The sequence below is a fragment of the Pan troglodytes genome, chromosome 23 (genome assembly GCF_028858775.2).
Source record: "Pan troglodytes isolate AG18354 chromosome 23, NHGRI_mPanTro3-v2.0_pri, whole genome shotgun sequence".
In the NCBI taxonomy this organism is placed as follows: Eukaryota; Metazoa; Chordata; class Mammalia; order Primates; family Hominidae; genus Pan; species Pan troglodytes.
The window spans coordinates 20506238-20534226 of NC_086016.1; the positions used below are offsets into that span (position 1 = coordinate 20506238).

A 27989-nucleotide genomic window follows, 5' to 3' on the forward strand; every position below is an offset into this window, starting at 1 on the left:
AAATCCGGAAGGACCTCCATGCCTGCTGTGACAAGCATAGCGCCGACGCCCCCTACCCAAGGCCACTCACAAGATCATCAGCTCCGACTCGTAGCGCACCATGGCGTTCTTCTCCTGCACTAGCTTGAACCACTCCTGCATCAGCTTGGGGTCGTCCTTCTTGCCCATGCCTGCCGAGAGAACGCTTGTGTCGGGTGCAGGGAGTGCCGCGCCCACCCTGGCCCGCAGGAATCACACGGGGCAAATGTGCAAAGAGGGCCGAGCAAGATGCTGCCGGAACTTCCACTCCCAAGCCAGGCCCAAGGTTTGCCTGCAGCCATAGGGCCCTGGCGTCCCCCTTCCCGGGGCCTGCGCTTTCCCGTGTCCTGCCATCCCTGTTCACCCGGTCTGCAACCTCGCCAGTGGGGACCTTGCCCTCCCCGGGGCTGGTTTCTACCCCTCCTGCTCTGTGTGCTCTCTTAGGATGACTTACATTGCTTTCCCTCTTTTTTGCCACTCAATGTTTATTTGGCACTTGCTATGTACTAGGTCTCCTTGGAGGAAACCCGTCTTGTAAACGAGACAAATGTGAATTTGTAAACTGCACCCTGCCCTCAGGTCATGCTCATTTAACTCAGCTCTTTCTTGGGCTACTGCCCCTCTCCAGGGGCCACCAGAATAGATGCCTTGTCATTTGTTTACCTCCTGACCAGGAAGAGAAGACACCACCCCTTAACTTGTGGCCTATCAAGCTTCTGGATGCTCTCCCGCTGGATCCCGCAAGGTCGATGCAGGGCATCTCAGGATGGCCGCAGGGTTTCTCACCAAGAGCAGAGAAACACTAGCAGCCCCTGGGGATGGAAGGAGGTGGCCACGCCCTGCCCTGGTCCAATCCAACAGAATGCCTGTGTCTGGTGGCTGCCTGCTAGCTCAGGCTGCCTGAACCAACAGGTGCCGATACCAAACCTCCCCCAGGGACGGCCTGACCGCTGGGCCTCACTGTGGCAGGAGGACAGAAGGAAGAAGTCTCCAAGGGACCAAGCCACCCAAGGAGAGAATAAGGTCCTTTTCCTTGGAGCACAGAAGTTCATGGCAAAAGTGTGGTCCTGCCTAAAATACATGCTGTGTCAGTGGCTCTTCAATATTTTTGGATTACAAACCACTTTGAGAATCTCATAAAAGCTAGGTACTCTCTTCCTAGAAAAATGCTTATGTGTGCAGAGCAAACCATTTGATGCAGAGTTCCAAGCTGCTCCTGGGCTTCCTGGGGTCCATCCATGGGCCTCAGGTTAAGGGGCACTAGACGGGGACATCTTTCAGAGGCCCTTGCACTCTCTGCGTCCCTTGGCAGGGGGCGTTCTAGGCCAGTTAAGACAAGCCCAGGAGTGTGAGGAACACAGCCTCAGAAGGGCCAGCCACAGCCCGAGTCCTCCCTCACTGCTAGCTGCCTTTCTCCACCTGCCTTTCTGGCATACGGTACACAGACACATCTCTTATCTGCAGTGGTGTCTGCTAGACAGTTAGTCTCTACCCAGTGGCCACACCAAGGAGGCAGAAATGCACCATGTTCAACAAGCAGGGGTTAGTGTCTGTACTGTGCCCTAGTGCACATGCGGTTCTGCTCCCAAGGGGGTTCCTGCCCCTGAGCCTCCTCTGAAGGACGGAAACCCCCCAGCCTGTCCAGCCTGCAACTGTGGAGTGTGTGCCTGAGGGTCAGGGGACCAGCGCTCTCCTCACCCAATCCAATAGGCTTGGGTCTTGGCCTTTAAGCCAGCCCCCACTCAGTTCCATGCATTGCTTTCGGAGCGTCTCTGCACAATGTGCCCACATGGCCGTGGAGGAGGGGCCCGAGGCATGCAAGCTGTCCAGTGCGCCCGAACACGGCGGCACCAGGGAGTCTCTCCCGCTGCCCACCTCCCCACGAAGATACAGAAAATGCCACCGGAGACGTGCGGACAGCGCTCACTAGCTATGGAGAGCTCGCCCACGGCCGCCGGGCAGGGGCTGTGGTGTGTGAGCGAGAGTCGGGTGAGCGCTGTGGACGGCAGGTAAGAGTTAGCAGGGTTAGTCACGGCCACACCCCCCACATGCCTTTCAACGACAATCTTATCACCACAACAGACTTCAAATCAGACAAACTTAAAACACACACACTCAGCAAGACACGAGATAGAGAGGTTTGCTTTCAGTGGTTGTTTGGAAAGGGGCCCGAGGGCACTGGTGTAGATCAGTCTTTGTAAGGACAGTATTCCTTGACTCTCCCATCCAAATTGCTGCACGCAGGCGGGAGGCTCCTCACCTGCATCCCTGCCCCTCTATCTGATGGATCTGAGACTTAAAGCCCCAGCCACGAAGGGCCAGCCAATGCTGCAGCCCTGAAGGACCCAGACCTGGAGGCTCTCTGGCTTTACTCTGCACCCTGGTCCTCCCCATAGACAGTCAAAGGGATACTGTACCTTTAGAAACTGCCACAGACTCATGACATTTTGTAACAGGACTATTGAGGGTCAGAGAGAAAGAAAGAGAGAGAGGTAGGTGGGTTCTGGCTCTGTGTTTGACTAGTGTTGCTACACCCCCTCCGAGGCAGTGGGGATGGGGTTGGCGAGGTTACGTTACCTTCCTGGACACAGCAAGGGCAGAAGGAGAGAGGTCTACGTCGTGGAGTCCCGCCACTGGGCTCAACTTCAAAAGGGACCAAGCAAGGAAGAGGAGGAGACGGAGAAAGACAAAAAAGGAAGAGGAGGAGAGGAGCAGGAATTTGGAAGTGGAGAGGGACAGGGAGAAGGTGGAATAAAAACAAGCAGAGGACAAAAAGCATAAAAAGTGAGAAAGGAACAACAGGAGGAAAAGAAAATAATACAAGAAATGGAGAAGCAGAAACAAGGGAAACAAGTCTACAAATGAATTAAGTCCTTTTTTCAGCACGGAACTGAACAAGAGCAGACCCAGCTCTGGCAGCATCACAGAGGGGGCGTGGGGCCAGAGCCACAGCGTGGATTCCTCCAAGAGGGATGATGTGTTCCCTACACGATGACGGCAGCACTCGGGCCATAGGGCCCTCCTGCCTCTACTCCTTATCAGGAGGGCAGTGGCATCTGGGTTGTCATACCAGGGCCTTTGGGGCCTTGGGCCCCCTCCTCAAAGCCCCTGGATAGGTCTGCCTGGCTCTGAGACAGACTGCATTCAATAAGTGGCCAACATGGCTTCCAGGCTTGCAGGTGACAACCTGGGGTCACCTCCCAGACCCACGTGGAATCCTCTAAGATGTCACCACAGGTATGTGCCTGAGGCAAAGCTGGCCTTGACAAGTGCAGGGCAAGGAGGGGCCTCTGAATCTGTGGGGGCAGCACGCCATCCTGTGACGGGCCTCCAGGACGCTCACACCTGCGCTCCTTCAAATTCTGAGCCAGGACAATTTTGGGGAAATGTACAAACACAGAGGTGACTTCCACCCCTCCGTGTCACTGTCCCCTCTCTCCCCCAGGAACAGGGAGAGCCAACCACCCCCTTTCCTTCTGGCCCTTCTATGGCTGTGCAGGGACCCCATGCTGCAGCTGGGGGCTGTCACACTCTGGATTGTGAGACCAAAGGGGTGAGCTGACAGGACACACCAAAACTTACAGGAACGATGCTGGGAGGAGTGCTGACGGGGCATCGAGAGACAGTGTGCAGAGAGACATCTCTAGATCTGGGGTCTGATGGCTACTCAAGGACGAGGGAGAGGAGTTTGGCAAGGGACCATCACAGAACCACAGAGCACACACAGGGACAACAGAGCCCAGGAAGACACGGGGCCTCGGCCCGCGGGGAGGGCAGTGTGTGGTTTACAGAGAGAACAGGGTTGAAGAAATGGCCTTGTTTTACTCAACAGAAGGCCAACAAGACAAACAGCTGGCTGAGAGGCCGCTCAGCGGTGCAGCTGCATGAATACAGGTGTTTTCTGTCTTTGAACCCTTCCAGCGTGGCGTACCTTGGGCACACTGAATCTGCTATTGGGTACAACTTCAAAACCAAAGCCAGGGACAGTGTGCACACGTGTGAAATGCTGAGTGTACCCAGTGTGCTAAGCACACACGGCACAGCCGGCCGAATGCATGGGTACGAGGGAGGATTTCTTTCCTCAACAATACACTGTGCCTTACAGCCGACCTACAGTCAACCTCGGCTTCAAAGTGTAGTCTGTCTTGAGGCTTGGAACACCTGGATGAATCCCATCAAATACGTCAGTGAACAGTCCCTGCCACCTCCTGGGACTGGTGTCACAGGTGAATAGGCCATGCTGTGGAGCGGAACAGCGTCCATGTGATACACAACCAAACACATCCAAAAGGAAGAGGCAGGCGCCTGCTCGGGTAATAATTACAACACGTGTTTCTGCTTTCCGGACAGCACAAAATACAGCTTTCAGCTGTTTTTATGTAGGCCACATCCTCATACGCCCTTCCCAACACAGAGAACAATATAACAGAATACTGGGAACAGAATTAGGAAATGAAATTAGAAAAAGGGAGCATCAGGTAAAGCAAGCATTTAAAGAAGCCAAAAAGGCTTTCTCCTAGCAAGAGGCAGAAGCGCGTGTGAGCGGCCGGTGAGTCCGAGCTGCGCTGCGGGGCCGCTACCTTCGGACTTCCCTGTACGCTCCACACTTCCACAACGGGCGAGGCTACTTTTATAATCAGAAAAAATGCCCAATCAATACAATTTTCAAAAGAAGAAGTGGAAGGGAAAAACCAATCCAACAAGGGGAGTTCCACCCGACTGGAACCTGACTGAGCATGCATGGGGCGGGGGTGGGGGGTTTATAGTAAATGCTTTGCCTTTTAGGGGGATGTAAGAAATAGAAGACTTGGTTCACTGGTTCTAAGAACAAAGACGCTGTCAAGCTTCTGGCAAATGGAAGTTTTTTGGTTTTTCTCAACATCAGGGTAACGGGTTTCCATCTGTTGCTAACAGGTGCTATAATTTACCACTTCTCAAAGCACTCCTGCATGCCCTGGGCGCTGGCCACCCCTCCTGAGCTCCCGAGCAGTGAGCGGGTCCTGGTCAGAGGACCCCTCCTCCCTGGAGCACTCTGCTGCGTCCCCAACACTCGGGGGCACATCTGCTCCATCTTTCCCTCTGAAGCAGCACTTCCTTTGGACGTGTGACCCAGGGGTGGCTCTTTAGTGCCACTCGCTTGATACCTGGCGGGCAGGCAGTGCCTGTCACCAAATTTCAAAAAGCAACAGTACACCACCAGGGAATGAGGCCTGTCCAGGGCAGCGCGTGAGATGGGCACGGATGGCACTCTCCAGCTTCAGGGCGCCCTCGCATGCACCACCCACGTGATCCTCACACCGGCCAGGTGTGGCTGCCAGGATGGGCAAATTCAAATGAGGGTTCTGAGGCTCAAAGGAGTTAAGTGTGGCAGAGCCTGGAAAAGAAGCCAAATCTTCTTGCCCACTCTGAACTCAGAGCTTGCCCTCTTCAACACAGGCTCCAGGCAAATGTAACAAATGCTGGCGTCTCAGGCAGCTCAAGGAAGAGCAGTCCCACAGACCCTGATCAGAATGTCACACCTGGAAGGGAGGCCCGACGTCCCTTCCTGCCTCGTCTTCTGAAGAGGCCCTGAGAGGGTAAGTAGAGTCTGTTTTGTCTGTGCCTGGGGAGACAGTGAAGGCAGGACCTGAATCCAGGCCTGGCCTTCCTAAGTCGGGGTACCCCCTACACTACCACCTGGCCCTTAGCGCACCTGAGCACCTCACTCCAGGCCCTGCCTCTCATGGGCCCAAGACCCAGTGTGGGGTAGAATGGCCAACAGGGTGGGGGAAAGAGTGGCCAGCTGTAGGGCAGGTCCCCTTCTCTGTACTTGTACTTCTATATTCCCACCTTCTCTCCAACCAAGACTCTTCACCTTGGCACACTGCATCAATAAGACACCCGGGCAGCTGGAAAAACAAGCAAGCAGATGAGCCCACGCACTGAACCTAGATGGTCATCTGGAAGGCAGGCAGGGCCTACCTTAGTCCTTCTGGTACTCGAAATCCAAGAGCTATAGCCCTGAGACCGGGGAGCAGAGGCTTGAGTGCCTTGCTCACAAGGATTAGTGAGGATACGGTCAGAAAGCTCGGAGGTACGGGGGCTCACACCTGTGATCCCAGCACTTTGGGAGGTGAGGGTGAGATGACTGCTGAACCCAGGAGTTCGAGACCAGCCTGGGCAATGCAGTGAGACCCTGTCTCTACAACAATTAGCTGGGTGTGGTAGTGTGAGTATCTATAGTCCCAGCTACTCAGGAGGCTACGGTGGGAGGGCTGCTTGAGCCCGGGAGGTCAAGGCTGCAGAGAGCCGTGACTGCACCACTGCACTCCAGCCTGGGTGAGTGAGACCCTATCTCTAAAAAATAAATAAATAAGTAATAATAGCCCAGAGGGGCCAAGACAAAGGCCCAACTCTGTTCATAGCCCGACAACCACCAGTGACAATCTGTGTGGCGGTGGGTGCTGGCTTGATGCTCTGCATTTCCGACTCAATCATTCAATTCTGCCTGGTTCTATTTAACCCACTGGCTTCTACATGGATGCTGATATCAAAAACAGCAATATCATACATGAATCATGGCCTGTGGTAAGGATGATGCGGGAGACTAATAATTTATGCCAGAAATGTTTACTGAGCACCCCAAATGCACCGGCCACCAACGCTAACCATGTGGCAGCCAGCAGAGGGCGCAGAGGTGGGCACAGCCACAGCGGGCAGGCACATCGGCGGGCCGTCCTCCAGGCCTGCTGGACAACTGGCCCCGGGGACCTGCCTCGGCAGGCACGTCGCCGGGCCGTCCTCCAGGCCTGCTAGACAACTGGCCCTGGGGACCTGCCTTGGCAGGCACGTCGGTGGGCCGTCCTCCAGGCCTGCTGGACAACTGGCCCCGGGGACCTGCCTCATCTTGGTATCCACCTCTGCCCACTAGACAGGCTCCCAGCTCCCCCTGGTTGGACAAAGGCACCATCACCACAGAGCTGGGGAGGTCCCTAAAGCAGTGTCCAGCAGACCAAAAGAGGGCCAATGAGGGAGACTTCTAGAGCCCAGAGGCCCCAGCCTGGAATGCTGCATTTCCCCAGGGAACACGGGTTAGGTCCTGGAGTGTCACCAGACTAGTACCACACACAGAGGTGTAATGAGGAAAATGGGCTTTTTATGAGCCGAGCCACCATTTACAACTGTATTTCCACGTGAAAATACAGAATCCCAAATAATCAGCTTGCAAGCGTTTTAGAATACCAGCCTTTCAAGAGGTGGAGGCTGGCCCCACACCCTCCCTTCTGATATGCTGTTGTGTGTTTCACGCACACACAAACTCTGTAGAGCCCCAAGGTTAACGTCTTCCCCTTTCAGCCACACTTTTGGAACATCCTGCATATATAGAGATCATTTTTGGTTTTCAGTTCCCTTTGGTCTCTGAGGATCACACTCCAAGGCGTCAGGGACAGGAAAGAGGCTCGCTTATTCTCAGGCATATTTTGAGGCTCCACTTTCCTGCCTCTCTGGGCAGCCACGTGCAGCCCTTAGCTTACCAGGGTGGACTCTCTGGACTCTCATTTCTCACACTTGTTTTGGCGGTGATGCCACTATATTTACTGCTAAATATAGTACCACTATAAATAATAACATAAATATTATAATGATAAATAGTGTTGGAGCAATGCCTTTTTTTTTTTTTTTTTTTGAGACAGAGTCTCCCTCTGTCACCCAGGCTGGAGTGCAGTGGCGCGATCTCGGCTCACTGCAAGCTCCGCCTCCCGGGTTCACGTCATTCTCCTGCCTCAGCCTCCTGAGTAGCTGGGACTACAGGCGCCTGCCACCACACCCGGCTAATTTTTTGTATTTTTAGTAGAGATGGGGTTTCACCATGTTAGCCAGGATGGTCTCGATCTCCTGACCTTGTGATCTGCCCGCCTCGGCCTCCCAAAGTGCTGGGATTACAGGTGTGAGCCACCGTGCCCGGCCAGAGCAATGCCTTTTTATTGAACTCCTGTCGGAGACACCAAAGAGCTTTTGTCACCTTTTCCTGGGAAACACAAGGGGCATTACCTGTCATGGCTATGCCCAACTGACTGGATTAAACTTTCAGAAAGCAGCCAAGTGCGGTGGCTCACACCTGTAATCCTAGCATTTGGGATGCCGAGACAGGTGGATCACTTGAGGTCTGGAGTTCAAGACCAGGCTGGCCAACACGGTGAAACCCCGTCTCTACTAAAAACACAAAATTAGCTGGGTGTGGTGGCGCACGCCTGTAGTCCCAGCTACTCAGGAGGCTGAGGCAGGAGAATTGCTTGAACCCGGGAGGTGGGGGTTGCAGTGAGTGGAGATGGCGCCACTGGGTGGGTTCCAGCCTGGGTGACAGAGCCAGACCCTGTCTCAAAAACTTTCACAAAGCAAAGTGCTCAGGGCTGGAATTCCTTGGCGGCTCAGGTTTACGGAGTGGGGCCACCGTAGATTTTCCACTCTGCCTTGCTCAGGTTATGCAGCCTGGGAAGTGTGAGGGAAGACTGACCAAATGTATTGCTGACCAAGAAGGCACTTGGCTATTCTGAGTCCCCAACCCAGGAAGCCTATTTGGTGGGCACCACCAATGCCATGCTCCTGGCCTGGGGCAGCCTTGGCACTGCAAGGCTGAGGTCCAGTCTAAAACCTCGGGCGATGACAAACACCATGGCCCTGACAGGGGTCCCAGCTGGCTGGTGTGCAATACTGCAGACATGCAAGCAGCTGTCATGACAGGGTGAGGCTGGTCCGGCAGGCCCAGTCTAGCATACACATAGTGGGGCTGGGAGACACCTGGTGCTACACAGACTTAGTGCAGAGATAAAGCTCCAGGTTGGGAGGAAAAGTGAAGGCAAAAAAACAAACAAATGCATGTAAGAATTACAATCTAAAACACACAAACACACACACACGCGCGCGTTGGGAAACCTCGCTCTAAAACACACACACACACACACACACACACACACACACACACGCGTTGGGAAACCTCGCAGGTTCCAAAGTTCCTAAGCAACGCAGAACCAAGCTGATGGTGGACTGGTCAGGCAAACCAAGAACCTATCAACACGAAACTCAGAGAAGCAGAGAGAGAACAGGAAGACGGCTGCTCAGAAGGGCAGGGGCTGGCGTCCCTGCACCTCCATCTCACAACAGCAAGAGGCCACCTCCAGTCCTTCATGTTACATTTCTAAACCTTTTGTGTTCTTTAAATTTCCTTTGAGACATATAAATCAAGAGATGAGGTCCCTGAAAACTAGAAATTATGTGTGTGTATTTTCAATCAGTTTTAGAAGAAATGTGGTTTTCTTCTAGATTTCCAGTCATCTGTCTGTTCTAGTGCAATAAAGCAGGCTGGGTCCCAGGGAAGAAGAAAGAAGGGGAGTGGCCACCTGGGGACCCTTCCTCTCTGGTCCAAGGGTTGTTTTGAGTCTTTTTAATGATTTCTTTGGAAATCACAAGGTCCAGCTATGTGAGGAAGGGAAATCTTCATTCTTTATACTCTGTGGCTGAAAAAAGGAACTTTCAGAGCCTTTAGGTAGTTCACTGAGAGCCACTGAAAGAGCCTGGAGCGTGACACACAGAGCACAGGGCAGGGGTAGGAGTTGGCCCCTCTGGACAGGAGGTGGCATTCCCAATGCTCCGAGGGCTGCTTGGAGCTTTGCTCTGCCCATGGGAGAAATGAGATGGGTGCTATGGCACAGAAATGGGGCTTCGGGGTGGCCTTTTGGGGAGGCAGGCACAGAGGGGCAAGGGCAACCAGGTTTTACATATGAGGCTCCAGATCTCAAAAGGGTGATTTTCCCTCCAATTAACGAATATTACTAAGTGCTCTAAGAATGACACAAGAGCAGAAACAGAAAAGAAACCTAATTCTGGCATTGCCGTCGTCCTCACGGGCGTGGCGAGAACAGGGCCTGAAGTCCACAAGAGACTCCCTGCAGTGGGGAATGTCCCCTTCGAGCAGCAGCCCCCACGTGGTGGGCAGAACCCGAGAAGTCTTGAATTTACGCAGCATAACGGTCTGGGAAAGGGGAAGTGATGAGCTGATGAGCCCACCTTCAAAGGGTTATGAGTGTCAGTGGTGGGGCACTGTGTGATTCACAAGGCATCCTGAGTTTCCTTTTTCTATTTATTTCATTTCCCCCTGGAACTTGCTGGAATTCTAAATCCAAAAAGCTAGTAGCTGCAGTCCGGGAACCCAGAGGAGAAAGCAGCTCACTACCTCTTCTCACTCGAGCAAGGGCGGGTAAAGAAAGCAGGAGATGCGGGCTGGGCGCGGTGGCTCAGGCCTGTAATCCCAGCACTTTGGGAGGCCGAGGCGGGCGGATCACCTGAAGTCAGGAGTTGGAGACCAGCCTGGCCAACATGGTGAAACCCCGTCTCTACTAAAAACACAAAAATTAGCCGGGTGGGGTGGTGGGTACCCGTAATCCCAGCTACTCGGGAGGCTGAGGCAGGAGAATCGCTTGAACCCGGGAGGCGGGGCTTGCAGTGAGCCAAAATCGCGCCACTGCATTCCAGCCTGGGCGACAGAGCGAGACTCCATCTCAAACAAACAAACAAACAACAACAACAAAAAACCCAAAAAACAAAGAAAGCAGGAGATGCGATGGGTGTGTTCACGGCATCTTGAACTGGGAGGGAAGTGTGGATACAATCCTAAAGAAACGCGTTCTGACAGCCCCTTCCAGGAGATTCTGAATGTAAACAATTTTTTTTTTTTTTTTTTTTTAAGAGACAGAGTTTTGCTTCGTTGCCCAGACTGGAGTGCAGTGGTGCGATCACAGCTCACTGCAGCCTCAAACTCCTGGGCTCATGTGATCCTCCCACCTTAGCCTCCCTAGTAGATGGAACTACAGGCACGTGCCACCATGCCCAGCTAATTTTTAAAATTTCTTTATAGAGACGGGGTTTCACCATCTTGCCCAGGCTAGTTTCAAACTCCTGGGCTCAAATGATACACCTGCCTTGGCCTCCCAAATTGCTGGGATAACAGGTGTGAATTTTTTCACACAGGGAAATTCACTTAGCATAGACATAAACACTCCCGAGGTGGTGTTAGGAGAAGGCAAGAGGCATTAGATGGGAAAAGGGTCTGTTAATTGGAATGTAAGCACCGGCCCTTCTGCAGCACCAGTGGCCGTTGAGTGTGGAGGTCCCTGAACACACCAGAAGCCCTGGGACACTGAGGGAGTCTCCAAGGGTGTGGGTCCGTGGGAGCGTGGGATTGGAGAACACAGGAAGCACAGACAGCAGCAGTCTCTCTTCCCAGGGAGGTGAGAGCCCCGCCTTGGATGTGGCACTGTCTGATAGGTGGAATCACAGAACTATGACATTGGTTTTTAAATGAATGGGCCAAGAAGTGACCCTCTTAAAGGAATGGGGTCAGGGTAAAACATGAGACAATTATCTTTGCCATTCTTCTGTTTGAAGACCACCTCTAGGCATGGAGCCTCCACGGGGAGATGAAGGGGGTAGACTGCCAGATCAAGGACACACGGACAGGGAGGAGGAGCCACAGTCCCCAGGATTCCCCTCGACAGAATGGCAGCTGCCCAGGAGAAAAGCTGCCCAAAGCTTAGAAATGAGACATGGGGGTCAGCCATTCCTCTGAACTAACACAAATGGCAAGATGCCAAACATACTGCAACCTCTAAGCTAGTGGTTCTCCAGCTCTAGAGGGCATCAGAACCCACTGGAAGGTCTGTTACAGCAGATAACCAGGCCTCACCCCAGAGTTTCTGATTCTGCAGGTCTGGGGCAGGGCCTGAGGCTGTGCCTTCCTAACAGGCTCCTAGGTGATGTTGCTGCTGGTCCAGGGACCACACTTTGAGAACCACAGCCTTGAGCTTTTCCTGTCTTCACTGAAAAGAAGTACAAAGTGAGCCCCAGGACAGAGCAAGGAGGGAGGGACGTTGTTATGGGCACCCGTCAACCTGGCTTTGAGTTTGGTGACTCCGGGCAGAAATCACTACAGAGAAGCCTTTCCCTCGCACTCAGCTCTTCTGGGAGAAATGAGAGCACGACCCAGTGAAAATGGTCGGGCTGAGATCTTGGCATGTTTGCTTCTTTGCGTAAGTGTGGCAGGCAGTGAGCTCCCTAACAGATATGATTCCTACAAGCAGTGAGGGATGAGATTCAGGGCAAAAGCTGTGTTGGAGTGTGTGTATTTAGGGGACCAGGATGCAGATGCAACGCTGGTGGAGTCAGGTGGGCAAAGTTTTATTATAAAAAATTAAAAACGACCCCAGGCAGCAAAAGCAAGCTCAGATCTTCCTCTGGAGCACATGTGGGCAGCGGGGAGATCAGCACGCTGCTCTGTTTTGAGCTGGAAAAGGGTCTGTGCTTTTGCCATTTGGTTATTGGGTTGATTTCTCCTTGTTTTTGTGAGCAGGGACTGGGAAGCGTGGGTGGAGAAAGGGTGTCAGCGGGGTTAGTGTCAGCACAGGCGCTGCCATACATACCACCCAGATGCAAGTCGATGAGGTCACTGTAATAAGACTCTCCCCAATAGTCTACAACAAGGAATCGGTGAAGAGAGAGTTATTCCATCAGGTAGCCCTCCTGTCCCCCCATACCCAATCAATGATATGATATGGAGCAATCAATGATATGGAGCGCAAGAAACACAGACACAGCGAGGCGGCAGAGGAACGGCTGGAAAGCATGCGTGCCTAAGTGCATCACATACTGCATGTCCACACATGCCATATCTGCATACTCCGTGGCTGTGGGAGGAGGGCGGTAACTAAAACCCACTGTGGGGAGTCAATGGTCACTATCAACATGATCCCATGTACACCAGGGATCAGCCAGGACAGAGGCTTTGGCTTTGCTGGGAACTCCTGCCCCTGGGACTGAACCTTCTCTAACTAAGAGTTAACAGAGCGGGGCTGCCTGCGTGTCAGTTGCTGATACTGGAAGCCCCAGGCTGAGGGGCTGGAGGCAGGAGACAAACGTCCTACAGAAGCTCTGAAATCCTTAGGTTTCATGCAGTCAGTGCTCTCCCAGGAATTCCCACGACCCCACTGCTGACTCTATCAAATGCCTTGCAGACCCACTTTTGCCGAATGGGTTTGAGAGGAAGGGGATCCTGTTCCGAGGCTTAGGCCTCCAAATTCAGTCGGCCTTCTTAACAACAGGAAACAAGCAGAGACTCATGCAGAGTTCTTCCCCCAGGCACTCGGCCGAAGGCTCCTGGAGGTGTGCTGGCCCGGGGCACTCCTAGCCTGGTAGTTCCACAGCTGTCTGGCCAAGAGCGCTATGTAATTTCCACGCCTGAGATGCAGACTGGGCACTGCCGAGAGGCTGGGCTTGAGCAGGCGGTCCTCATCTCCCCAGAATCATAAAGACACACAGAGCACAGCACTCGGCCGCCATGGTGTTGCCCTCTCTCCAAACCCCGCATTCTGAATGCAGATCCTCACAGCCTCCGGTCCCACCTGAGGGCCTCCCCTTGAGAGTGACACAGCAGACAGTGGTAGAATGCGGTCCTGCCCCAGTTTTTGAATGCATGCTCAAGGCTGAGTCAGTGTTTTTGTAACAAATAGGCTTCCCAGGTGCCCCAGGACTGGAAATTACCTAAGTTGTGGCCTGGCCCTAGGATCAAAGGTGCTGAAGCTAATCCTTGCAGCCTGGCCATACGTCGTCATACCTTAGACAAACGGAGAACGGGATGGCAGGTCCACGCTAGAGCGCTTCTCTGGAAAGGCAGCTTGGCTAACAAAGTCTGACGCCCTCAGACGGTGATGGAAGCTGGAGACCCCCAAGTGAGATGATGGCAGGTTCCAGCCAGTTTACTACAGTCCCCAGGGAAGGGCAGACTGCCATGATGAGAAGACTCCAGATTATTATCATGCCCAGCTGCCACTGCCTTCTTCAGGGCTCAGCCAGGTGCCACAAGACTAAGAAGAGGAACGGGACGCAGAAGCAGGAGAGAAAGCAGCAGCAGCACGCACACCTGGGCTTCAGAGACGGCATCGGCCAAGGAGGGGCAGGGCCACGGGGAACTGTGACGGGAGACCAGCTTGGAAGGGATGTATTCACGTAAGAGAAGGAACATATTTGGAAATTCTTATGGTAGGAACCATAATTCCTGAAAATTCCAGAGAGTTTCTCAAATGCATCACAACGAAATATCCCAACAGAGCTACTAAGGCCCATCTTGAAAAACAGAACAGAAACATCTTTGGATAGAGATATCTGCTGAAGACTCATTTAAAGGAAGGAGTTGGCACTACGACAGTGGTTTTCAAGCCTCTGTGGAACCCTAAGGTTCTTCCAAAGGCATTCCAAGGGGTCTCCCAAATACCTGATGTACAAATACTTGTAGCTCTTTTAAGAGCCCTTATTAAAATAAGACACACCACCTTCAAATGTTTTTGTTTCTGAGACAGAGTTTCCCTCTTGTTGCCCAGGTTGGACTGCAATGGTGTGATCTTGGCTCACTGCAACCTCCACCTCCCAGGTTCAAGCAATTCTCCTGCCTCAGCCTCCCGAGTAGCTGGGATTACAGGCATGTACCATCATGCCAGGCTAATTTTTTGTATTTTTAGTAGAGACGGGGTTTCTCCATGTTGGTCAGGCTGGTCTCAAACTCCCGGCCTCAGGTGATCCACCCACCTCGGCCTCCCAAAGTGCTGGGATTACAGGCGTGAGCCACCGCACCCGGCCCAAATGTTTTATTTGCCAACTTTTCACCCAATGGAGACCATCAACCCAATAATTTGTGCTGCCAGGTGAGCTTGATTTTGTGGAGCCCTCAGGATCAAGTTTCCGCCTCTCTCTGTAAGTGGCTGAACTCCCTGTAAATGTGTTAGTGAAGAGGACATTTTATTCATTTATTTATTTAAATTCTGGCCTGCAGGATAGTGCTCACCTGCCACCGTTCAGGGTCTGTCCAGGAGAGCTACAGATCAGTGACAGCACGCACGCCTGTCAGCGAGTCCCTTTATGTAGGTGGGTAACACGTTTTGCTGCGGTATTACAGCATAGCTGGGTTTTTGTTTACTTTGTTTGGGAGCCTCTTGTTTGAGACTTGTTTGTCATGAGGAATAGGAACGGCTGTTAGATTTGCTATGATCCAACTGTGGGAAAAAAAAAAAAGCTCTTGCCTCATTTTAAACTTCTAGTGTCTACATCATTTAAACTGCAGAAATCCTGAGATTTCCAAGTAAGCTGTTAAAAAAACCAAAAACCAACCAAATAAAAAAACTCGTGTTGTCACTTATAGCAACTACAGTTCTTGTGTGTACTGGCTGGATGCCGGGGCTTGGTCATGTCCACGACTCTCTGCTATAACCTGTATTTTCAAATCTGTGTTAATTATTAACATTTGAGAGTAATTCTTTTTGATTTTAAACTTGAACTTATCATCTTGTAAAAAGGGGTCTGCTGCTAGAAAAACAAGTTTGAAAACCACTGACTTAGACGGCATTTGGGTTGTATATGTTTGAGGAAATGTGATTATCTAATGACTAGAAGAAATAATTCTGGCAAAATCCTAACGCCAATCTTCAATGGTATATTATTTTCCGGCCCTTTGGCAGAAGCTTGAATAACAGGGCCTGTGACAGGGGCATCGAAGCACTGTTTTACACTCAGACTTCACGGAGGCCACAGGCGCTCAAGTGCTTTATGGAAACCACCAACCTTGATGGCACCACCACCTCAACCTCATGAGTAAGGAGGGCAGGGAGCTGTCTTCTTCCCGAAGGGCTTAAACCATGAAATGTGGTTATTCTGTCTGTATGTTGAGATCTATCCACTGCTTTCCATCTTGGCAGAAGTGATTTGTGGAGAAGGGCAAGAAGGAATGAAGACGAGCCTAGGCTCTCTCCTGATATCTTCTGCAAGAAGAGAAATGGCACGAGGACAGGGCCCCATAGGCCCGGACGCAGTCGGGCACAGGTGGGCTGGGGCCAACTCCATCTGGGCTCAGGCTTAACTGAGGAGGCCAAATCAGAGCGCGCAGAGCAGGGCAGGGGGGCAGGGGCACCGCAGGTTCGCTGGGAAACCTCGGACCTTCTTAGGTGAACCCAATCTCCTTGCTGTGCTTGTCTCACAGTAACACATCCCAGTCGTCTCAGCCTATCGGATGCTAAGTGCTTCAAGTTTTTGCATTTCCTTTGGTAGCCTGGACTTCATGCATTAACAGCATCAGGTGAGCCCAAACCAAGAACATCCACATCCTCACCTTTCTCCCCATCCCATCTCTTTGACTGAAGGTCATCACTGAGTAGACCGATAAGCTGCAATTTCCAGGCCTTAAAGGGCCTGGGAAAGGAGACCTACTTCCATTCTGGACTCCCTCACTCCCCACCACACAAACTTCAGTCCTACAGGCCACAGGAATTCATCTTGACACCAGGCACTTCCCATGAGCCCATGGGTCAGTCTTTGAGCAAGATCAAATGGCAGCAGCTGGCCCTGCTCCTGGCCGCCTCCTCCCAGTTCTTCCATTTCACAGAGAGCCTGCCTGTCAGCAGAGGCACCCTGCTCCCCTCTGCCACACTAGAGTGAGGAAGTAAGAGGATACTCCTTTTCTTCATCCCCAGCTCACAATTTAAACGCTGAACCTGCAGGCTATAAAGAGACGGAAGTTCCCCCATCCAGAGACTAGACGAAGATTTGTGGATGTTTGAGAAGGCAGAGTGGCCACTGCACCCCCGGGGCTGGTCCTGCAGCTTCAAGGTCCTGAACCAATAGGACTTCCTGGGCCGTGGGGCCAGAGATGCCTCAGGCACTCCCTTGCATTCTCTGTGCCCAACTATGCTGAGCGCAGCCACGCAGGTTCCCTGGATGGAATGGCAGGAATGAGCGCACCACATTCTCCAGGGCTTCCCTGCCAGGAGCAGCAGTCACAAGCACAGGGCCCTGCCAGCCACTCCCCGGAGTCTGCTCCACGTCCGCTGGTCACATGCCCTGAGCCTCTCCAGCCCTGCCCTAAGTGACCAGCCTTCAGCAGACACAGGGCCTGGGTGCCCTCTGGAAATCTGTGTGTGCTGAGGGTGGCCACATGCTCCCCGACCAGCGGTGTTGAGGGCTCTGTGGGCAGGAGGGTCCCAGGGAACTAACGACATGAGGGGGTCTGTGGGGTGCAGGCTGGGGACCTGCTCAGTGCAATTCTGTGATGGTTCCTTGCGGTTCAATCTCCCTCACTCCCAGTTATTCCCTCCTAGAGTAAATGGTGGGGTGGGAAGGAGGGGGAAGAGCCAGCGCTCGCCATCAGCATGCCGGGGACTGAGTTTCACTCTATGGGAAATGGCAGCCCAGAGGGGCTGTGGAGCAGGATGGGCCTGGGGCTGTCTCAGACAGGTATTTTCTTTTGCTTAACAGGAAGCCCCAAATCTCAGTGATGAAGGGCCCCAGAAAATCCTGCTGGAAAAGGAGCTGAATTCCAGGTGAGGTGAAGCAAAACTAGCCTACCACGGCGGGAGGGAGGGCTTCCTCCAGGAGCAGAGCTTAGGAGGGAGCCCGGCAGTACCTGCTTCGCCCCGGAGCGCCTTCTCCACGGCCACGCCCCTCTCCTCCAGCCGCCGCTGCCTCTCCTCCACCTGCTGCAGCTGCCGCTGGATGATCTATGACAGACAGCACAGACTGAGCACCCGGCTCTCCAGCCCTGCTTCAGGAGGACACACAACTCCACACCCACATGAGGGGAAACAAAGGAGTTGCCGCTCTGGAAAGGGCTCTAGTCTGTGGGCGGTGCGCTCAGGGTGTGGCGTGGAGACCACCTGCACCAGAACCACCTAGCTTGTGTAGACGCCAGGCTCCGGGCCTTGCTAGTTAGCATCGAAGCGCGTGGACGTGACTCAAGTAGTGACCACCCTCCCAGGAGTGTTGCAGAGACAGGAAGTGGATGTAATCTGTGGCAGGAGGGGCCTGAGTACCAGAACCTCAGACTGTTCTCACGGCAAGACTGCTAGAGTGCTGGAGGGGGTTCCTGAAGAGCGCAGTGGAAATCCCATCTTTACGATAGAAATTTAAAAGAGAAGGCCAGGCACGGTGGCTCATCCGTGTAATCCCAACACTTTGGGAGGCTGAGGTGGGCGGATCACAAGGTCAAGAGATCGAGACCCTCCTTGCTAACATGGTGAAACCCTGTCTCTACTAAAAATACAAAAATTAGCTGGATGTGGTGGCACAGGCCTGTAATACCAGCTACTCGGGAGGCTGAGGCAGGAGAATCGCTTGAACCAGGGAGGCAGAGGTTGCAGTGAGCTCAGCACCACTGCGCGTCCAGCCTGGCCACGGAGTGAGACTCCGTCTCAAAACAAAACAAAACAAAACAAAAGAAATCTGCAATGGTCTAGATTCAGGGTCTGTGCAGCCTGAAGACAAGCTGGAGAATGGGAGGAGAGCTCTGACCTCTGACCTCTTCCCACAAAAATCCCAGGCCTATCAGAGGTTGAGGGGCCACAAATGGACTCCTGGTGACAGTCCTCACAATTGAATGAGGTGACTTACAATGATTATTCTACAACAAGGGATTCGGGAAACTCAATGCAGGGTTCTTCCTTTTTTTTTTTTATTTTTATTTTTATGAGATGGAGGCTCGCCCTCTCACCCAGGCTGGAGTGCAATGGTGCAATCTAGGCTCACTGAAATCTCCACCTCCCGGGTTCAAGCGATTCTCGTGCCTCAGCCTCCCAAATAGCTGGGATTACAGGAGCCTGCCACTATGCCTGGCTAATTTTTTTTTTTTTTTTTTTTTTTTTTGAGACGGAGTCTCTCTGTGTCGCCTAGGCTGGGGTGCAGTGGCACAATCTCAGCTCACTGCAAGCTCCACCTGCCGGGTTCACACCATTCTCCTGCCTCAGCCACCCAAGTAGCTGGGACTACAGGCACCTGCCACCATGCCCGGCTAATTTTTTGTATTTTTAGTAGAGACGGGGGTTTCACCGTGTTAGCCAGGATGGTCTCGATCTCCTGACCTTGTGATCCGCCTGCCTTGGCCTCCCAAAGTGCTGGATTATAGGCATGAGCCACCGCACCCAGCCAATTTTTGTTTTTTTAGTAGAGATGGGGTTTTGCCATGTTGGCCAGGCTGGTCTCGAACTCCTGACCTCAAGTGATCCGCCTGCCTCAGCCTCCCAGAGTGCTGGGATTACAGGCATTGAGCCACCGCGCCCGGCCTGCTCTTCCCTTTTGACTGACAGCTCCACCAAGGCAGGGCCTCTGTGCTGCACCAGCCAAAGGTGACCTGGATGGCAGGGAGGCCCGTCTACCTCTGCTCTGCTCTGCACTGTGCTTGTGTGGCAGGGAGCAGCTGGGTGGATAGGGAGATGCTGCCCAACCCTCCCATGCATGTGCCCTGGTCCCATCCTCCATGGTTTTACCTGGGCTCGATGCAGCCGCTTAAGCTCCTCCTGCTTGGCCTGTCTCCGAGCTGCCTTTTGCACACGCCGGGTCAGCTTGGCATTCAGTTCCTCCTCTGTGTAGGTTCTTGGCTGGAGAGAACAAGAGAAATTTCCTCAGTCAGGTGCACGGAGGCCTGGGACAGGGGTGGGCAGCAGGCCAGCAGGGGCCTGGAGAGGTCTGTCCCCCATGTCGGAGCTGGTACCGGGGCAGATAGGACAAGCTGTCCTCTGTAGAGTAGAGTGCTAGCAGGACGGGGGTGCTGATAGGCAGAAGGCATGAGGTCTGCAGAGTCCCCAGCCTGCAGCAGCCCTCAGTGCCATGGGCACACCTAAGATCCACAGAGTGAGACATTTCCCCACCTCTGCACAGGGACAGGAGGCTGAGTGGGGACCGACTGTTAGGCAGTTAAAACAATAAAGGGACACACGCTCCTTTATCACTGAGATCACCTGCTTCCCAAATAAGGATGTCTGGTCTTTTTAAAACTTTGTGGGAGTAAAAACATTGGTAGGCTGTTTCACCAAGCCTCCTGCTTCTAGGAGGCTTACAGGGGAAGCAAAGAGAGAAATCGGGATCCTTTTATTTTCCTGTTTGGTATCAAAGGTCACTTTCTTCAGAAGAGCAGTATCCATGAGAGTCTTCCAAGAAATGACACCCAAGTAGAGAGAACAAGGATGTTTCTCTTTTAAGTCAAGTACAGTCTGAAGAAGGAATTGTGGAGGCAAACCTGGACTGACTCTGGGGTCTGCAGAGGCAGCCGCTGGCCGCTAGGAAGAAGAGAGGTTGCGGCCTGGCCAGGGCTGTTGTGCCTAGTGCCATCGAGAACAGAGGAGGCAATGGCCCAATCCAGTGCAAGTCCACGGACTGGACAGCCACAGCCCCCTGCCTACGTGGGTGCCAAGGGCTCAAGGGAGCATCAGATGCTTTGAACAAACCGTGGGCAACAAGAGGGGCAAAGGTTGGGGATTTGCCTTTATTCATAAGACCCTCTTTATTGCCTCTAAGAAAATGAAACAAGGAGACTATATAAAAGATCTTTTTTGAGAGAGGGTCTCATTGTCACCCAGGCTGGGGGGCAATGATACGATCATGACTCACTGCAGCTTCAAACTCCTGGACTCATGTGATCCTCCTGCCTCAGCCTCCCGAGTAGTCAGGACTATAGGCGTGTGCCACCTCGTCCGGACAATTAAAACAATTTTTTTTTGTAGAGACAGGATCTCGTTATATTGCCCAAGCTGGTCTTAAACTCCTGGGCTTAAGTGATTCTCCCACTTCAGCCTCCCAAAATGCTGGGATTACAGGTGTGAGCCACCATACCTGGCCAACAAGAAAACTTTTATAGACTTCAAAGAAGACAAACATGACTTGGGGTCTATACTCATAATCTTCACTCGAAGAGCTCAAATGACAGAGGGTCCCCTGAACAGGCAGTCCCTAAGGGTCATCAGTGGTGTTTCAGCGCTGCACCTTGCTGATCAGAGCTGAGGGCTGCTGAACTGCCCCTCTCTGGGGTGCCCAGCCCCACAGCGGCAGCTGTGTCCCGACCCGAGGAACCTGGAACAAAATGACCACATGCACTCCAGCCGGTGAGGAGCAGGTGTCTCATCCTCCTTCCCACTCATGACGTGGCTAACGGAAGTACTGCTGCCAGTGTGTGCCACAGCCCCATGCACGCACAAACACAGTTAGTGAGGATGTGGCTGGAGGGCCGGGGCCGGCGCCGGGTGGTTAATCACAGACATGCATGCAACGGTGACCAGCTGACGGGAACGAGACACTACCTTTGATGCACATGATCTCCTGAATGCCAAGGCGTGTGGTACATAAATCGACTTTTAAGCGGATGGCATCAGAAAACAAAACAGAATAGTAATAATAATAATGATTAACAAATTAAAAATTAAGAACACAGAAATGGAGCAAAATAAGTTAGAAGTTGAAAACAAACACACAAGACTTAAAACACGAGATTATTTTTCACGAAGTCACACAGGACTGCCTAGGTAGGAATCTGGGTGTGAAGATCCTAGTGGCGGCGTCTGAGTGGACCCGGTTTTGAATACGGCCGGGGTTCACTCTTTTACTGGGAAGAAATAGCTTCTTCCTCACCACCCCCAAAACTCGCCTCATCTCACTGTCCCTTGTGTAAAGTTAAAGCCGTTAAAATATGTGATTCTAGATGCTTTTCTCCTTGAGTGACCATGTGCTTGTGGAAATTCAGCCCACTTCTTCCTGCTGAATGCTCCGGGGGAGTGGAAGTGGGGTGCGGGAGGAAAGGGGGTCCTGCTCTCAGAGACAGATGCAGCAAAACTGGGAGGGAAACCGCCCATCTCTCCCAAAAGGCCCTCCGCTGGCAGTGTTCCTGTGTGCCACCCAGCTGCCATTTCTTGATTGTGCCCGGTAAAGGGAATTGAACTAGCATCAGTAAGTGCTGTTCACCAAAAGCACGTCAGGCAGCAGCAGGAGCCTCTTCTCATTCCATCACACCTTGTGCAGAGCCGCTCTGAGGGTCAAGGTGAGTCACATCTGCTCTTGTGGTCTCACCAGCCATATTAAACGGCTGAAAGGCATTAAGGAAACCAGGGTGTGTGGTGGCGCACAAGACAGGGAAGTCCTGAGAATTCCAGGCAGGCTGCAACCCCAGCCACGCTCCCTGTTGCTCCATCCATCCCATCTGTGGGGCGGCCTTGTGCGGAGCTGTGCTCCCCAAGCCTACAGGCGAGGGAAGAATAAATTTGCCTCCTTCAACTTTGAGCACCTGTGTCCCGCCTGCCTCAGGTGGACCCACCTCTCCCACAAATCAGAGCAAGAGAATGTCGTTATGAGAACAAGCCGGTTCAGAAAAAGAGACAGATGATTTCCCGAAGCGGCTTGCAAAAAGCCCACAGGAACTATGGACCACACCCTAAGGAACAGCACTAACATCTTCGCCTATGGCTGATGTCAACAGTAATGGGGGGCAGTGGCTGCCTTCCCACAATCTACCCGTTTTCCAGGCTGGGAGGGGCGAAGTCACCACCCGTCCCTGTGTGCCTGAGGTGGTGGCCAGCCACAGGAGCTGACGTTCTGCTGTGAATCTGGATGCGGGGTGGCAGGGTACCCAGGCCACACCCTGGTGGGCCGCAGGGCTCAAGAGGCAGCTGCGTTGCTTGTATTTAAAGTCAAATGGGAGCAATTAGAAAAGAGGTAAACGCAAGTTCTCTCTTGTAGGTCGGGCTACAGGTGACTTTTTAAAAGTCTGAATTATCCTAAATTTTCTATAATAAACATTTTAAATAAAAAATAAGTATTTTGACTGGTTTAAAAGTTTATAACAAAACAAAACCCAGGCTCTTGTTTCACAGATGCTGTGAGGCGGGAGGAGGCGTCTGCTGCTGGAGTGGCCCCAGGATCCTGGCCTGGCAGAAGGGGCTTCCTCCTTCCGAGGCAGGTCAAACCCCATCCTCACTTTAGAGCCCCTGTTCCCCACACTTATTTTGAAAGATTTAAACCCACAGGAAAGTTGAAAGAGGAAGACAATGAACACCCACATGCCTCTCACCCATGTCTGCCAAAGGTTACCATTTTGCCACACGCTTCATCTATATGTCATCTTTTATATGACCTTTTGTAATGAATCATTGGTAGATACCACGACCCTTCGTCCCTAAACATTTTAGGATGGACTTCCTAAGAACTCAGACATTCTCCTATATAACTTTCCTACATAAAAGTACATTAACAGTGTCTTTATCACTTGCAAGGAACTTAACAATTTGATAATATTACACATTTATACTGTCATCCAGTCCTCAGTTGAATTTAATTGTTCCCAAAATGTCCTTTATGGCTGTCTTTGTTTGGTTTGTTTTCCTCTTTAGCATCCATGTCTTGAATAGGCACAGCACCCAGCCCTCGCTCAGGCTGACTCCACGCCATGAGGAAGTCAGGTCAGCTGCCCGTGGCTCGGTTGTCTCCCATGTCATCTGTCTCCTAGGTTGGCCTTCCCCTAGGTCATTCATCCCCTAGCCTGGCCGTCCCGTAGGTCATCCATCCCCTAGCTCAACTGTCCTGTAGGTCATCCATCCCCTAGCCTGGCCGTCCCGTAGGTCATCCATCCCCTAGCTCGACTGTCCCGTAGGTCATCCATCCCCTAGCTCGACTGTCCCGTAGGTCATCCATCCCCTAGCTCGACTGTCCCCTAGGTCATCCATCCCCTAGCTTGGCCGTCCCGTAGGTCATCCATCCCCTAGCTCGACTGTCCCCTAGGTCATCCATCCCCTAGCTCGACTGTCCCCTAGGTCATCCATCCCCTAGGTTGGCCGTCCCCTAGGTCATCCATCCCCTAGGTTGGCCGTCCCCTAGGTCATCCATCCCCTAGCCTGGCCGTCCCCTAGGTCATCCATCCCCTAGCCTGGCTGTCCCCTAGGTCATCCATCCCCTAGCTCGACCGTCTCCTCGGTCCTCAGCCGTCCTCTAGGTCGGCCATCCGCTAGCCTGTCTGTCCCCCAGGCTTGGCTTTGGCTTTAGTATTCCGTATGTGACGTCTAGCAAATGGCTTTGCCTCTGTGGGTGCCCCTGGAGCGTGAGGCCTTAGAGGCCGCCCTCTGGCTCTAGGGTTCCATGACTGGTGTCCATGGCTTGTTCCTGGGGTCCTGTTCCTGTTTCTCCCTTGCTCCTCCTATCTGCTGGGCCCTGGGGAGGCTCACCAAGTACCAGCCTTGGCACAGCCAACCCAGGCAGTAGGTGCTTCATGGATGGAGAAGCAGTGGGCATACTGCCCACCACAGCAACGTGAGGGAGGTGGGTGGCCAAGCTGACACAATAGGTTGAATGTCCACACTGTCACCACTGAGGCAGTGAGCTTGGGACCACATTCTCCATTCTTTGCTGACCCCCTAAAGCAGCACCCATCACCAATATTGGGATGTGTTTAGGGACCCACATAGAAACCCAGGGGAATTCTCAGCTCAGCCCCAGTGCAACTGGGAAAGCTCGACTGGGAGCCTTGATGAAGGCACACTCTCCCGGTCCCTGAGAAGGCGCAGATCCCAACCCTAACTCAGTTGCTGGCCTGGCTGGGGCACCAGGAAGCCTGGCTCTGTAGAGGGTGGAGCAGGAGGAGAGGCCTGGCTCTCTAGTCTTCTAGGAGAGGGGCCAAAGAGCTGGAAAGGCCAAGGGAGACGAATGCACCAAGGAGGGGATGCGAAATAAAGCGTCTGGTTTGCTGAGTTATTTAAAGAGGAACTGGATCAGGCTGCAGGAGCCATCTTCCCCAAATGGGCACGTGACGGGCTCAGGCGCACCATGGCCCACCCTGACTGGGCTATTGGACGGCAGGAGAAGGCAGACTCAAGTCCAAGCCCCAGAAGCCTTACAATGAAGGCATGCTACATTCTGGGGAAGCTTTTCACGCAAAAGGGAGGCAGGAAGCAGGAGACAGCCGGGTTGCCCCCAGCCAGGAGGAGGAGCACAGGCTCCAGGGCTGGACAGTGGAGGTGGGGTGACATGACACTCCGCAGAGCTCCGCCCACCCTGTATGCTGACAGGGGCCTGTTAGAGTGTGCTCTGATTCCTCTCCCTCCACCTTCACTGGATCCACCCAAAGTCCTGGGCTCTGGAAAGTGAGGGGCTGAGTCAGACCTAGCAGCCCTGCAGGTCAGTTCCCGGACCAGTCCTTTAAGACGACAAACCCTCCCTAACTATCAAACCCACCAAACGGGCAGGACCAGGCACAATGCTCTGTGCCTGAGGTCCCAGCTCCTGCCAGCAGCCCTGGACTGCGCAGTGTTCTCCAGGCCCTGGGGCTGGCGGGCTGCTCCCCGCGGGATCACCTATGAAGAAAGACAATGCCAGGCTGCCTCCTCCAGAGAAGGGGAGTGTGACGCAGGAATGGCTCCAGTCTTTTCTTCTTCACAAGAAATCAGAAGCCCTTGCTGTGGATGCCAACGGCCCTAGCTCCCATGTAGAAAGCCCAGCGTGACCGCCTCAGTGCATAGGGCTGGGTCAGCAGTCAGCTGGCTATGCGCCACTAGCTGTCCATCCCTGGCTTCCGGTTTGCTCTCCCTCTCCTCTACCCCACCAAAGCCCAACAATGAACAGACAGGGCCCCAGACCCTGTGAAGCCCCCTGCCTGACTACCCACCTCTCGCCGGGACTTCTGTGAGGACTTCTCAAGGACATCGTCGCTGGAGAGGTCTGAGTCCTCGGAGAAGCTCAGCTGGCGCCGGAGCTGCAGCTCTGTGGAGAGAGGGAGGCCACGTGAGGACGGCGCCAGACAGCAGGCGCAGCCCTCTCCTGCTCCTACGCTCCCATGTGCAGCCAAGGAGGCCGGGTGGAGGGCTGGATTCATTTTAGTTTAAGGGATCCATCCCCCATCCTGGGGAGCCAGGAGCTGGGACACCAACCTTTGCCTGGGCAGGGCAGCGCTGATGCCAAGTGGGTGGCACCTAGGCCTGCCCAGCCCCTCCTGGTAGCACTGCCCTCTGCCCTGTGCACGAGTGGGCCCCTCTGGGGTCGTCTGACTTTAGGAAGGGCACAAACCTCCACAGTCTTCCTGGTCCGGTTTCAAGCTGGCTTTGAGAATTCTGTTACTAAGCTGGCTATGCCCTGTGAACCCATGGTTCGGTCCCTTCTCCAGGTCAGCACGGCTCCTGAGAACCCTCGGTGGGGAGCGTGTGAGTGTGGATCCTGAGAGCCCCAGTGACCCCAGCCCCTCCCGCACCCCTCCCGCTCTGCCTGCACGCGGACCCAGCTGCTGACGCACCTGCCCTTACGACGGGAAGCACCCTGTGCTTTCCAGAGTCCACCGTGGCCCCGCTGGAGGGGGTGCTGGGGCAGGACTTGTCGTCGGCCTTCTTCTTCTTGTCCTTCTTGTACCCAGAGAAGACGGACTTCCACAGGGACTTGGGTTTGGCGGCGGCTTCCTCCAGGAGGTTGGAGCTGGGCTTCTCCGGGGGCCGGCCCTCGCCTTTGGACTTCTTCTCCTTCTTGTTTCTGCGGGGGGAGAAGAGTGACGACCTTTTCTTGCTCTTCCCACTGGAGCCCTCGGATGAAGTGAAAGAGCCATCTGGGCCCCCTGAGTCCGACGGCGGGGAGAGGACCTCCTCGCTGGTGGCTTCATGCTTCAGGGTGGGCTCCTCGGAGCCCCTGAGAGTGGGGCGTGTGGGGGAGTCAGGCCGGCGCTCCTTGCCCTGGGAGGGTGCTGAGGACGCCTTGCGGGGCCTGGGGGCGCCTGAGGCCAGCTCCATCTGCTGCATCCTGCTCAGCTGCCTGGCCATGGCGTCCCGCAGCGCCTGGCTCTTCACGGACTTCTCCCTGGCTCGCATGCGCTCCTCGGCCAACTCCTTGGCTTCCGCGGACACCAAGGGCAGCCCCCTCTTCTGTGGCTGCAGCGTCCCCTCCAGAGCAGGCAGCCTCCCGTTCTCCTTGGCCAGGGGCGGGTGGCGAGGCTTCTCGGGGCGCGGCCAGCAGGACGGGGGCGTGAAGAATTTCTCCTGCAGGCTTGAGTCCTCAGTCTTGTCGTCATAGGTGTCCTCCACATCATCAGCAAAGGGAATCTCCTCCACGCTCTCCACAAACGACTTCCGCACCTCCTCTCTGGGGGGCTGAGCAGGCTCCCGGGGGGGCCGCATCCAGGTGGCGGGCAAGGGCGGCGGGACCACCGAGGCGTTGGGCTCGGCCTCCCTGAGCTTCCTCCGCAAGGTGGCGGGCTCCTCGCCCGGGGGCGGCGGCGGGGGCGGGCTGGAGGGGGGCGTGAGCATGGCGGAGTCCGAGGTGTTGAAGCTCTGGCTGCCCAGTGTCTTCATGTTGGAGGAGCTCCCGTGCAGGCCCAGGCCAGAGCTGCTGGACAGCTCCCTGCGCTCCTCCTGGGCGCTGCGTAGCTCTCTATCGGACGGGGACCGGGGGGTTGGCAGGGACAACGGCTCGCCCTCCGGCTTTGGCAGGCCCAGCCTTTTGGGGATAGACAGAGGCTTGAGAAGGTGGAGTCCCTCATCCTGGGGGGACTTTTCAACGGAATAGGATTTGAGGGACACTGGCCTGAAGGCAGGCGTGGGGAAGCTGGGCTCGGGCCCCTTGCTGCGGTCCACAGGTGTGAGCCCGAGGCTGCGGCGGATCTCCGCACTCTTCATCCAGAACTCCTCCACCAGGTCGCTCCGTCTGAGGGCCTCGTCCACAGCAAGGGGGCTGCCCAGTCTGTCCTTGGTGTCACTTTGGCTTTGGACAGGGAGAGGGGCCAGTGGGGTGGATGTTTTGGCCGGGGCAGGCTGGAAGCGTATGGGGGACTGGGTAGGGGATGGGACAGTGGCCTCGGTGGAAGGCTGGGGCTGGGAGCAGATGGGGAGTGGGCTGGGTGGGGGCGTGGAGGCCGCCACGGGTGGCCGGGGCTGCGGGCTCCCTGGTGAGACAGGAGTCCTAGCTTCTGGCAGGGTCACTGGCTGCGATCGGATGGGAGAGTGCACAGCTTTCAGATCCGAGGGGGCATCAGCTTTGGGCTTCTCTTTGGGGAGCAAAGGCTCAGGGAAAAGGCGCTCCTCAGGTGATTTCTCCTGGGTGGCGGCAGGGACAGGTGGGAGTTGGGGCCCCTACAGGGAAGGAAGACAGAAGCCGCTGAGAAGGTGTGGGCTTTCATGGCCAGA

At 54.2% G+C, this 27989-nt stretch overlaps 1 protein-coding gene across 20 annotated transcripts in view; it reads right to left on the reverse strand.

The window, feature by feature from the left end:
• The window catches only part of MICAL3 (microtubule associated monooxygenase, calponin and LIM domain containing 3), a 236512-nt gene that overhangs the window by 3465 nt on the left and 205058 nt on the right, over nt 1-27989 (reverse strand). For 11 of the 20 annotated variants that reach the window (XM_016939653.4, XM_063807712.1, XM_054675715.2 and 8 more), the window contains 7 exons: nt 26117-27935; nt 25496-25590; nt 21153-21203; nt 19347-19457; nt 17492-17585; nt 2596-2661; nt 71-170 (listed from right to left, as the gene is read on the reverse strand). In XM_016939653.4, coding sequence (XP_016795142.2) covers nt 71-170; nt 2596-2661; nt 17492-17585; nt 19347-19457; nt 21153-21203; nt 25496-25590; nt 26117-27935 — 2336 coding nt within the window. Of the gene's footprint in view, nt 1-70; nt 171-2595; nt 2662-12470; nt 12522-17491; nt 17586-19346; nt 19458-21152; nt 21204-25495; nt 25591-26116; nt 27936-27989 lie in introns of all 20 variants that reach the window. The other 9 variants (XM_016939665.4, XM_063807714.1, XM_063807713.1 and 6 more) reach the window with 5 other exon arrangements.